This window comes from Sceloporus occidentalis, unplaced genomic scaffold, assembly GCF_023333645.1.
Source record: "Sceloporus occidentalis isolate IW3139 unplaced genomic scaffold, rSceOcc1.0.p SCAF_14, whole genome shotgun sequence".
Classification (NCBI taxonomy): Eukaryota; Metazoa; Chordata; class Lepidosauria; order Squamata; family Phrynosomatidae; genus Sceloporus; species Sceloporus occidentalis.
Window position 1 is genome coordinate 19,560,293 of NW_028316994.1, and position 13,156 is coordinate 19,573,448.

At 49.0% G+C, this 13,156-nt stretch overlaps 1 protein-coding gene across 6 annotated transcripts in view; it reads right to left on the reverse strand.

The window, feature by feature from the left end:
* The window catches only part of LOC149304405 (calmodulin-binding transcription activator 2-like), a 49,362-nt gene extending 38,360 nt beyond the window's left edge, over positions 1–11,002 (reverse strand). For 4 of the 6 annotated variants that reach the window (XM_089480922.1, XM_089480921.1, XM_089480919.1 and 1 more), the window contains exons 1-3: positions 10,812–11,002; positions 9,342–9,448; positions 5,991–6,094 (exon numbers count right to left, since the gene is read on the reverse strand). In XM_089480922.1, the coding sequence (XP_089337048.1) occupies positions 5,991–6,094; positions 9,342–9,369 (132 nt within the window). In that variant the 5' untranslated portion in view covers positions 9,370–9,448; positions 10,812–11,002. Of the gene's footprint in view, positions 1–5,990; positions 6,095–9,341; positions 9,449–10,313; positions 10,434–10,811 lie in introns of those variants that run through there. The other 2 variants (XM_089480923.1, XM_089480918.1) reach the window with 2 other exon arrangements.
* Between the last annotated feature and the right edge of the window lie 2,154 nt (positions 11,003–13,156).

The window sequence follows — 13,156 nt, forward strand, 5'->3', positions numbered from 1 at the left end:
CCTATAAAAATGGCAAAATCAAACTTGGCTTTTTGGAATTTACATATTTTAAAAAATAATTTCCAAACTGCAGATGCTTAAATCAATGGATAAAGAAATCCTTGGATACAGAGGGCTGGCTGTACATGAAAAAGCATCAACAGCAATAACCACGATAATAAAATCCTAATGTCCCCAGCTGTCCTGATATGCTGGGAGAACGGCCAGAGCCTGAACATGTCACTATTTAAGACAACGATTCCCAGAATCCCCAGTCAACACGGCTGGTGCAATCCGTAGTCCAAACAGACAACTTTTCCAAGCTCTGTATTTGTTTTAACACTGGAAACCTCCCCTGAGGGCACTGCCAGCCATGCGCAGAAACCTCTGAAATAACTAAGGGGAAATGAATAAATGAGGGTGCCTGGTGCTCTGCTTTTTTGGAGGGGTTGCAGTACTTGGGGGATGCCATTTTCAGAGCTCACCGGAAACCGCCTTTCAGGAACGCTGCCCTCCAAGGCAGAGCGCAAACGTTTAAATGCATAAATAACGCGCTGTCAGATAAACTCCTTGTAACGTTATCCAAATGTTTCCCCTGACTACTCGGTATTTATAGAATGGCGTTTTTAACTGGCCTGGCACTTCCATGGCTTTTCTGTTTCTGCAAGGCCAGGGCAGTGACACTTCGGCCAGGGGCCCAGAGGGGCAACTGGACCACCTCTGCCCCTTAAACCCACCCGGACCCCAAGGCAGGATTCCCAAGTCCTTCTCTTCCCTTCTCCATAGATTGCGCACAACAAGAACCCATTGCCCCTCTCCTGGAAGCGGCTTGCCCTCATTGCATGAGGCTTGGGGCAGTGCACATGCTCTGGAAGGCAGTTAGGAGGTGATGTTGGTAAGAACGACCAGAGGGCAAGTAGGGACCAGCCCCCCCCCCCCCCGGTGATTCATTACGCTTGCACATGAGTTTATCAGATGCATGAAAGAGCCAAAAGGTAAGACTCCAAAGCATGGATTCAACACTATGGGAAAAAGAGATCCTGACTTAACATTAGGAAGGACTTCCCGAGGCTAAAAGCTGCCTACAGTGAAACGTACTTCAGAAAGTGGTGGCCTCTCCTATAAGGGCAGTCTTTACATAGAGGCTGGGTGGGCATCTTTCAGGAGCGCTTCAGCATGTGTCTTCTGCATGGCTGAAGAGAGTTAGACTACATGGGGGCCCTTGGGGGTCTTTCCAGTTCTAAGATGCCATGCCTCTGAGTCTGGAATGGCCCACTTGGGATGACTTCAGCTTTGCTAAGCTGGATAAACCTCCACACATTCCCCTGCCCCCATCCCACAACATCAGATGGGAGGAAGAACCAGGACCAGCCAAAGGTTGTTTGATTTTAGGTAGGATTTCCTCCCTCAGGTGCAATTAAAGCAAAGCAGATGCCTCCAACTTCTTTATCGACTTACATACAGCGGCCCTGTGGAATCCAAAGGGTTCTCCTAGGCAAGGAAGACTCAGAGGTGGATTGGGGCTGCCCTCCTTTGAACACAGCCTGCAGCAGCCGACATTTCCTGGCAGTCTCCCTCCCAAGTACTAACCAGGCCAGCCACTGCTTAGCATCTGAGACCAGAGGGGACCCAGGGGTTTTGGGGTATTTTGGGACCTCTAGCTGCAATGAGCTCTCTCAAAGGTCTCATTTCCAGACATTAACAGCATATATATTTTGAGCTGCTCCCGCAGGTACCCAAGCTGTGCACAGGCACAGCCTTCCAATGGCTTCTTCCACTCATCTATTTCTAATCCCCTCCATCTTCCCTTGTTATTTGCAGAGATTATGGTTCTTTGTCATTACATCCTTCCAGTGCATCTTTGGCAAGGTTTCCACCGGTCACCTGCAGGAGCTGAGCCCATCCAGAGCAGAGCAACTTCTTCAAAGGTCAGCTATGGGTTTCTGTTGTTTTCAGCCCTAAATAGCTAAGTCAGACTCATCCATGCCACTGCAGTCCCAATGTCTATGTATGGCTGAGAAAGCTGGACACTGAGAAAAGCTGATGGGTGGAAAATCAACTCTACTGATATGGATTGCCCTATGGCTGCCCCAAAATGTCTCACCCAATTATGTCTATTTTAAATAATTTTAATCTGTATGTATAATGTTGTTGTTTAGTTTTACGTAGGGAATAAGGGGATTATGTCATTTTTATTTATGTATGTATTTATCCATTTTATTTATGTATTTTTACTTTATTGTTGAAACCTCGATCCCTTGGGAGAGGTGGGATTTAAATTAAACCTGTTGTGGTTGTTGTTATTATTATTTGAAATGCGGTGCTGGAGGGGACTTCTATAAGCACCACAGACTGGCAAAAAGACAAATTGTAAATGGGTCCTAGAATAAATTAAGCTTGAACTCTCCCTAGAGGCCAAAATGGCTAAACTGTGACTGACATGCATCATCATCATCATCATCAACATCATCATCATCATCATTTTAAACAGAGCCATCTGGATGGCCATCTGTCAAAGGGGGTGCTTTGATTGTGAGTTTCTGCATTGCAGAATGGGCTTGGACTGGATGGCCCTTTTTGGAGTCTCTTCCAAGTCTATGGTTCTATGATCATCATTATCATCATTACTATTATATCCTGATTTCCCCCCAAAATTGGGACTCAAACCACCTCACAGCTTAAACTGGGGAGTAGTATGGTACCTGTAACCTGCCCCAGTTAACCGTTTTGCTGCTGCTGCAGCAGCTCTTTGGAGCAGCTGAGGTTTCCAAACACTCTTCAAAGACAGCCCCAAGGAAAGTGTGTTACAGTAGTCCAGATAGGATGTAACCAAGGCATGTACCAATGTGGCCCGATCCAGCATCTCAATGGACAGGTCTGGTTGGTACAAGAGCTTTAAATGTGCCAAAGCACTCCTGGCCACCACAGAAACCTGGGCATCTAGCTTCAAAGCTGAGTCCAGGAGGACACCCAAACTGCGAACCTGCGTCCTCAGAGGGGAGTGTGGTCCGGTCTAACATAGGCAGAGACCTTGATCTGCCACTCAACTGGCCAGAAGCACCTCAGTCTTCCCTGGATTAAATGTTCAACTTCTCCATTACTGATGACAGGAACCCGTTTAAATCAATCATAGAATCATAGAATCCTAGAGCTGGAAGAGACCGCAAGGGCCCTGATCCAGTCCAACCCCATTCTGCCATGCAGGAAATCCAAATCAAAGCATCTCTGACATGGCCATCCAGCCTCTGTTTAAAGACCTCTAAGGAAGGAGACTCCACCACAAACTCAGAGGAAGGAGTGTGTTCCAATGTCGAACAGCCCTTACTCTCAGGAAGTTCCTCCTAATGTTGAAGCATAATCTCTTTTCCTGTAGTTTGCATCCATTGCTCCATTGTGTCCTATTCTCTGGAGCAGCAGAAAACAAGCTTGCTCCCTCCTCAATATGACACCCCTTCAAGTATTTAAACAGGGCTATCATATCCCCTCTTAACCTTCTCTTCTCCAGGATAAACATCCCCATCTCCTTCTGTTGTTCTTCATAGGACTTAATGGTTTCCAGACCCTTCACCATTTGGACACATGGCTCCAGTTTCTCAATGTCTTTTTTGAATTGTGGGGCCCAGAACTGGACACAATATTCCAGGTGGGGCCTGGCCAAAGCAGAATATAGTGGCATTATTACTTCTCTTGATCTAAACACTATCAAGGCAGCCTCCTTGGATTGGGGTGGAAAGGAGTAGGAGAGACAGGTGTCATCTGCATATTGATGGCACCGCACCCCAAAACTCTGGATGCCCCTTCCCAGTGGTTTCATGGATATGCTGAATGGCAGGAGGGACAGACCTGGAGCCTGAGGGATGCTACTGGACAATGGCCAGGGGGTCAAACCGGAGTCCCCCAGCACCACCTTCTGGGTTCGCCTCTCATAGAATCACAGAATCCTAGAGTTGGAATAGACTGCAAGGGTCATCCAGTCCAACCCCATTTTGCCTTGTAGGAATACAGAATCAAAGCACCCCCAACAGATTGCCATCCAGCCTCTGTTTAAAGACCAAACGTAGTTGCAGATTTGTAAGTCAATGAAGCCTTGCAAATCGTAGCACGCTGTTGCTCTGCTAGCTGAGCTGGATGCAAATCTTCCAGGAAGGACTGGATGGACTGTAAAACAGGGAAACTCTGGCCACATGGTGAGATGACATGCCTTGCTAGAAAAGGCAATGATGCTTGGCAAGGGAAAAGGCCGCAGGAAGAGAGAAAGACGGCATTATAGGCGGATGGACTCCTTCAAGGAAGCCACCGCTGCTGCCCTGAGTTTGCTCCCAAACGCTGGAGGCTGTAAACTTTTTAAAGCTCTGGAATAATAAATATGAATACATCTCCAAACTGCTCTGTAGTTATGCCCCAGAACAGTAAGGCAACCAAACATGGCAGGGCTTTCTTGGTGTTGGCAGCCTGGTTTTGGAAGATTTCTTTTTGCACCTCCTTTGATTGTAAACAGCTTTGAGGTTTTATTCTTAAAAAGGAATAAACCTGTAGCTTTGGATTCCCTAACTGCTGCATCTATGGATCTTATAGCATAACCGATTTGGGAGGTAAATTAAAATGATGTTGCAGATATACTGGATACCAAACACTTTCTGAGTAATGATCTGAGTGCATCTTTACATTGCTGACTTTGTAATGCAAGCTTTTAAACATATAATCCAGCTACATCCATATATCGCTTCTTTCTGGGTAGAAATGATTACTTGTCATAAGGAAACAAACTTTGAATTTTGCAAACAGTCCTGCATTTTCCCACTTTCTACTGATCAGTGGAAATGGATTCTCCATGCTCTGCTGGTGGCTAAAAAACTACTGTTATTATATTACTATTTATATCCATGAAAACTCATAAAGAAATAAACACCAGTTGAGTCTTAAAGGGCTGCCATTTCCCTTTCCCTCCTCCTCTTCCTTCCTCCTTTTCATGTTGCAAGAGACCAACTCAGCTACTTCTTCGAAAACTATTACTGTAATACTGGAAAGTTCTGCATCCTTATTATTCTATGGATAAAGAACCTAACCATTTCCAGGTTCAGTCTCCCTGATCAGGAATTCCAAAATCTGAAATGCCCCCAAATCCAAAAATCCAGAGAGAGAGAGAGAGAGAGAGAGAGAGAGAGAGAGAGAGAGAGGCACCTTTGCTTTCTGATGGTTCCATTACACAAGCTTTGTTTCATTAAAAATATATAGTTAAACTATTACATGTTAAATTCCCTTCAGGCTAAGAGTATACAAAACATAAATAAATTCTATGTTGAGACTTGGTTCCCATCTCCAAAATATCTCATGATGTATATGCAAATATTCCAAAATCCAAATAAAGCCATTCTTATTCAGTCCATCTTTAAGACTGATGCCATTAAGAACACCATCCACATAAAAAGCCAACAAAGTCTCATTATTCATTTAAACAAGCCTTTTCAGATCTTGCAGACCTGGTTTTATTACGGGACGAGGAGCTTGGTTTTAGATTATTATTTTTAACTTTGTACGTTTTAAATGTTATATTTGCAATTTTAAACTTTTTTTATTTTAATTGTTTTAATGTGTTTTATATACATGCCGTTCGCCCGCCTTGGGTCCCACTTTGAGAGAAGGGTGGGGTAAAGATAAAATAAAATAAATAAACGATGGAAATATATACAAATACGCATACTTTTCAAGACCATGTTCTTGCCCTGAGATTTCTCCCTATGTCCTGGAGAATGAAGAAAAGGGGATACCTGGCAACCCCACTCCCTCCACACTTCCCGAGGTGACTTCTGCATCAGACAAAAGAAATAGGAAATGCATGTATGTGTATGAAAACTATTCTTTAACAAATAGTTTTAAAATCCTTTTTAAAATGTCACTAACTGCCCCAAGAGACTTAGGACCGAGATTAAACTGACCAGCCAACGGATGGACAAAGAAAACCCTCACGTGCCCCAATCTGACCCTGTGCAAGCCCCCCTTGGTAAGCCTACCTCATTGGTGTTCCAGCGCAGGCGCTCTTTCGGCAAAGCCGGGCACTTGGGCACACAATCCACAAGCTTCTTTGGCAGGAAGACCTTCAGGTGGTGGTTGTTTTCTGGATGGAGAGGAAGCAGAACGATAGGGGATCAAGCCATGTGTGAAGCCCACAACCAAGGAGCAACCCCTGAGAAAGCAGAGCCCTGTTGCAGAGTGATCTGGGGCAGACGAAGAGCGAGACTCCCCTGGCCGGCTTCTCTGGGGACGTGGGCAAGAGGAGGGGTGGCCATGGGGCCCGGCCGGGACGGATGCCACCCTCCCCCCCAGGAAGATGAGCCCCATCTTCTTAATGCTCCCATCACAGGCTGGGATTCAGAGCCTCTGGTCAATTTTAAATTGTGACTTTTAATGGGTATATGTCAAGAAACTGTATTATATATTTTAATGGTTTTATAGTAGTATATTTTAATGGTCAGTTCTATGTATTTTTAAACAGTGTTTTGAATTTTAACATGTTGTAACAACAACAACAATACATTTATTTAAATCCCGCTTCTCCAGCTATCAAAGCGGCTTACACTAAAAATATCCATACAATGCAATACTACAATAATGTTTCATTATATCCTAAACCTTCCCTAACCATTCCATCCACAATAAAATACAATTATATTACTGGACAGTTATTAAAACAGGACAAAGGCAGTTTGGGCGATTGTCAAATGGACAGATACAAGGCCTTAATCTGAATCCGGAAAGGCCTGCCGCAAGACATGTGTCTTGACTGCCTTTTTAAAGCAATCAAGACTAGTAATAGTCAGCCCTCCTTATCCACGGACTTCTTATCCATGGAGTCAAGCATCCAGGGTTTGAAAATGCTCAAAAAAAGTCTAAATTTCCGATATCAAACCCTGGTTCTCCATTTTTTATAAGGGACACCCTTTTGCTATGCATTATATACAATGAGACTTGAGCGCACATGGATTTTGTTCTCCACGGAGGATCTTGGAACCAAACCCCAGCGGAGAACAAGGGTCCACTGTACTTTGAAGACTTGTATCCGCCTCCAGCCTTCAGGAGAAGCAGGAAAGAAATAATTATTATTATTATAATAACAATTATAACTATAATAATAATTATTATCAGCAGCAGTTTTCTGGAAAATGTAGAAAGAGATATCTGTGTTGTTAGAAAATGGCTTCAGAGAACATCGGTGAGGGATTTAAGCCTTTGGATTCTGCTTATTTCACATGGAGGAAGTGCGTTTACGCTCATGAGCATAACCTGCTGTTATGTTGTTTTAATGTATTTTAAGCATTTTAATCTTTTAAATTGGATTTTAGTATTGGATTTGTTTTAATTATTGTAGCAATTTATTTCTATTTTAATATATTATTTTTGTATGTTTTTTAACTGTATGGTGTTTTTTAATGTTGTAAGTCGCCCTGAGTCCCAGCCTTGGGAGAAGGGCGGGATATACACACATACAACAACAACAACAACAACAACAACCACCACCTCCTAGCATTCTATTCAGGGGAAGATCCAACTGGGCTTCTCCTTGTCTTTGTTCTTTCAGCGGCTGAAGGCCAGGGCAGAGCAAGGCTACAATGATCTGCAACAGCTTTCTCCCATTTTGTCATTCTGTTTTGATGCCTGACCTCCATCCTGGCACTTAAGCTGCCATTTCTCTTCTTCTGAATGACCATCCTCCAATTTGTCCAGAATGCTTCTCTGTCCAATAAAACTGAGGCTCAGAGAACCCTGCGTTTGCCAAAAAAGCTGTTCCTTCATTTTAGGGCAGGCATTGCTGCGCTCTCTCTCTCTCTCTCTCTCTCTCTCTCTCTCTGAGCGCCTGCAGTTTTCAACTGGCAAATATGTAAAAAAACCAAAACCACTGTTTAAAAAACTCCAGCTATAATTCAGCAAATGCAATTTTCATTTAGCAAATGAGTTGGCAGCAGAAAACACAACGCCAAGGTGCAGGTTTCTAGCAGCTCCAGGGCCTATTATAAGATCTGGATGGGGACAGCAGCAGCATGCACTGAAAAATGTTCTTCAATGCTGATACCTTTTTTACAATGTACCTGTTCCATCTGTGGCCAGAAAGGCACTCAGAGCAATGTTGATAACACTGAGAGAAATACAATCCATAGACCGCAGGGACCCAAAATCCCACATAAACAAACATGGTTATTGTGGTTGTGTGTGTCTTCAAGATGCTTCTGACTTATGGTGACCCTGGGGGGGGGTTTTCACTGGGTTTTGGGGGGCTGAGAGTGTGTGATTCGCCCAGGCTCCCCCAGTGTGGATTTCTGTGGCTAAGCGGAGGGTCAAACCCTGGCCTTCGGAGCCACAGTCCAATACATCATTGGCTCACAGTCAACTCCTCGATTGCGTTCTGTCCCCCATTCTCCCAATCTGCCAGATTGATCATTCAGCAAAACTTTAAACAGCCTCCAGCAGACCCAGAGGCTGGAGAAAGAGAAGTCCCCATTTTGGGAGAGATGGGAGCTCAATTAATTAATTAATACATTTTCTTAGCAGCAAAAGGGCATCAAAAGGAGTGGCAAACAAGCCAGCCTTCCTCAGAAGAGTAACCATGGATGCCACTCTAGGAAAGGCCTTGCCCAACTTCACCCTCCATCCCATTCTCATGCCAATCGCATGGGCATAAACAGAGCGCCACGGAGGAGGGAACCCCTCGTTGATCAATGGGGAAAATATGGAGATGGGAAAGCGAGTACAGTGGGCTCTCCACATCCCCTGGAGTGAGGGGCACAGGACCCCCGTGGAAGTGGGGAAACTGCCTGAAGGAACACCTCTCTAGGAATCTTTAGATTGTAAGCCTGAGGGCAGGGAAATGTCTAATTAACCATTTATAAGCCACTCTGATAGCCTTGGCTAAATTATTATTATTATTATCATCTCTAGGTCCTCCAATGCAGTTCTGTATTCACACCTGCCAGAAGAATAACGCTGGAGGACCTACAATGCCTAGAGGAGTGCCTTCTCTAGGAATCTCCAGGTCCTTCAGTGCAACTCTATGGTCAATTTCCAACAGAATTGTGCTGGAGGACCTGGAGATTCCTAGAAAGAACATATTAATCAAATCCGCTGCCAAAGTCAAAGCCACAAAGGTGGAGATGGGAATGTGAGTACAATCACCTCCTGAATCCTGACAACTCTAGGCGCACTGGACTACACAGCCATCATCCCCAGGCGCTCCTGCCGTTGGGGCCAGGAGGAGATGGGGAGGCCTGGGTCCTTTGGGGAAACCAAAGGGGGCCAAAAACGATCCCACGCGATCCGTCTCCCATCGAGGCGGCAGAGAGGGGCGCAGGGCAATGCTCTGGCCGACTCACCGGAGACCTCTGTGGTTTCCTTGTTCATCTTTACGTCTTTGATGGCGGCAGTTAGAGTTCTCGGCCGGGAGAGCTCAGATCGGGACGCCTGAGGATGCGGGTCAGACCTGCGCGGGCGGCAAGGAAGACGCGGGTGTTAAAGGGAGACAAGCCAAACAGAACACTGGCATCACTTGACGCTGTTTTTAATGGAGTGGTTAAATATTGTTAACTCTTGTACGCCGAGAGGTCTTGTAGCCCCTTTGCAAGAAAGACATTGGCAGCAGGAGCTTTCCTAGACTCCAGTCTACTTCCTCAGAGGGAGATTAGGTTCCTCAGATTTGAAGTCTACTGCCAAGCTCTTTCTTTCAGTGAGTCTCAAAGATACTAGAAGACCTCTCTCCAGACCAATTCTACAGACTAACACGGCCTACATCTTTGAATTCTACCACTATGGAAAGCTCCAAATTTAGCCGGACGAAGTGGAATGCCATCAGCCTCTTCTGAGTCCAAATGCATCCGAGGAAAGAAAGTCCCGGCTGCCAAGGTCTTTCTTTCCATGAGTCTCTACAAGACCTCTCTACAATCCAGTGGTCCCCCAAGGGGTCTCTTTAAGGGATTTTGGACTTCATCTCCCAGAATCCCAGACTATTGGTCAACATGGCTGAGGCTTCTGGGAGTTGAAGTCTCAAGTCTCTACCACTGCTCTACAGACTGATTCTAGAGGCGAAGAGGATGGCTGGCTCTTTGAGTCCAATACTGGAAGGGCCATTGCTTTTTGAGTGCTCCCAGTCTTCACTGTCAGTGCCTCAGGTCCCAGGTTTTCAAAAGCAAACCAAATACAACTGGGGGGGGGGGGGGATGCCAGGCATCTCTTTCCGGCGGAGAGGGATCTTGCCTTTCACTCACAGCCACTGCAAAACCCATCAGCCTCGGAGCAGGCCAGGGAGCCTTCGGGGCTGGGGCTTCCTCTTGGCCTCTTCACGCTCCTACCTTCTGCCTCTGGGGGCCTGGGCCTCCCCCAAAAGGGACCCCTCCAGTCTCCTCTGGGTTGAAGAAGGTGAGATTTCTGGGTCCAGAGAAGCACAGAACCCTCGAGCTGGCAGGGACCCCCGAAGGGCCTGACCCAGCCCAGCCCCCTTCTTCCGCCGCCGCCGCCGTGCAGGAACTCTCCATCCAAGCAGCCCCAGCCTCCAAAGGAGGAGCCCCCGCCTCCCTCCACTTCGGCTGCGGAAGAGCCCCTGCTGCCCTTGAGGCGGACTCTGGCCTTTCCAGCTCCCCTCCTCCCGGCCCCAGGGCCAGGGGATCATGCTGGGAGCCCTAGGACTGCCCTGCCCGGCCCCGGGCTCCCCCTGAGCAGGAAGGCAGCCGGAGGCCAGGGCCTGCTCTTCCTGGGGCCCCCTGGGATTGGGGGCGCAGGAGGAGGAGCAGGAGCCCTTCCTTCCTTCCTTCCTTCCTTCCTTCCTTCCTTCCTTCCTTCCTTCCGCTCACCTTCCTCCTGCTCCTGGGCCCTGCTCCCGCTGCTTCCTCCTCCTCCTCTTCTTCCTTGGAGCCCGGAGGAGAAGGGCCTTCCTCCGTGGGGCCCCTCCGGCGCCATGCTTGCCCAGGCCCAGGCCGAGAGGGTAGGGCTCCGTCCGGGGCTGCCCTCCTGCCTGCCTTGCGGAGGGAGGAAGAGGCGGCGCCTGCTGGGCTCAGCGCCGAGCAGCAGGACTCCGGAAAGGAGGAGGAGGAGGAGGAGGAGCCAGAGAGGCCCGCCGCCGCCGCCTCCTCCCGGAGTTTGGGCCCAGCAGCGGAGCCCCAGCCCCGCAGCAGCCTCCCCTTCGCCGGAAGGAGGACGAGGAGGACGCTGCTGCTGCCGCCGCCGCCGCCGCCGCCTTCCTGCCCCCGACTAGAGGCTGCCAGCAGCAGGAGCAGGAGGCGTGGGAACCCGGCCGAGGATTTTCCCACGCCGCCCTCCTTCTGCCCTCTCCCCTCCGGGCTGCCCTGCCTGCCTGCCTTCCTTGGCACAACGAAGCCTGGCCCCGGAGGACCCGGCGGGGGCCCTGTAGTGGCTCTCAGGCCCCCAGAGGAAGCCAGCAGCCCCCTTCTCCTCCTCCTCCTCCTCTCAAGGGCCAGGAGGCCAAATGGACCCCCCCCCCCCGCTCCAGGGACCCTCAACCGGACTACAGATCCCAGGAGGCCACGCCAGGAAGGAGGCCGCCGGGGCTGCAGAAAGAGGAGCCCAGGAGGAGACCCCCCCTTCCTGGCTCAATGTTAGGGAATCCTGGGAGCTGGCCTTGAGCCTCTGGGGCCACAAGGAAGCACAGCTCCCAGGAGTCCCTAGCCCTGAGCCCAGGCAGACTGCAGCCCTCTCCGGAGCGTGCCTTGGGCCCTTTGGAGCCTGAGCGGTGCGGGGGAGAGGAGTCTCAGTCCGGCCAGGACTCAAGGGCCTTCCATCTTCCAAGCGGCTTCTCTCCTTGCCTAGCTTTGCTTTGCACCGGCTTCCCTTGCTCCGCCGCATCCAGGCCACTTGAGCTGCCCTGTGGAATTCTGGGGAGCCTAGTTTTGAGGGGCCTTTGCCCTTGCTTAGCATTCCCCAGCACTGAGCCGGACTGGGTCCATTGCAGCCCCCTCGGTCCAGCCCAGAAAAGGCCTTGGAAACCTGGCAGAAGAAGCAGGACGTAAACATCCCAGCCACCCTCCAGAACAAACCCGGGGGCTTCCACACAAAGGCTTTCAGGTTGCATTTTAATCAACGGTTGTTGGAACAGCTTTAATAGGACAACAGCGCCCTTCTTTCTCCCCCTGAACAACAGGGCAGGACACTTGATTTGGCACTGACCCATTAACAATGCCAATATAGTTTAATCATGTCTTCCGAAGGGGCAGCTCAACCCCAGGATCCGACTTGTTCTGAAAGGCCCAAGGCCCAGAGCCCCAATTGCTGGAAGGCTTTCAAAGGGAAATGGCCGCTCTCCCAACTCCAGCCGCAGGCAGCAGCTAGCAGCCAGTGTTTCAAGGGAGGAAACACAAGCATCCATCTCTTCTAAAATAAGGCTGGGAACCATGCAGCTCTTTGCGTGAGGAGGTTGGACTACAGCTCCCAGCATTCCTCACCATTGGCCAGACTGCCTGCGGACGGCTGGGAGCTGCAATCCAACAACATCTGGAGGGCTGCCTAGCTCCCACTCCATTTCTAAAGCATTAAGAACAGCTCCTGGAAAGCCCATCAAGGCTGGTTTTGAGGGTCCTTCCAGGTCTTGGAACTTTTTAAAACATATTAAATAACCTCCCAAACCCCCAGATGAGCACCGGACTCCCACTGGACTCCCACTGGACTCCCACCGTCCAGGTGGATGGTTTCAGAGTAATGCTTGGGGAGAGGCAGCACTGGTGGCTATGAAGGCACTCCTCAACCTTGTGAATTAAGCCCTCCTACACACACACAACCCTCAGAAAGAAGAGGGCAGAGAGGATTTTGGTGCCCCTTTGTGAAGCCCACCTGGCTCCTTTGGACCTTGTCACTGCTCTGGCAGAAAATGCCAAGAGAGCCTTTACAGCAAAGACCAACAAGTCAGTTTCGGCTAAACTCTTGGTCCCTAAAAGGAAGCAGGGGAGGCCGTTCTGACCACCACCACCACCACCACCCCCCCCCGAGTGTGAAGGATTTGGGGATCCGCAGACCACTGCTGTGCTTTCTGCAGAGGTTGTGTGTCTGCACAGCCAAGCAGCTGGGCTCTTTTTGCCATAAGCAAGAAAAGGGGGACCCTGAGCAAGACACAAGCGGAGGAGGCGCATGAGAAGGGGGCTGATGACTGCTGCTCAAAGGCCAAGAGTTGGTTGTGGGGGCTGAGAGG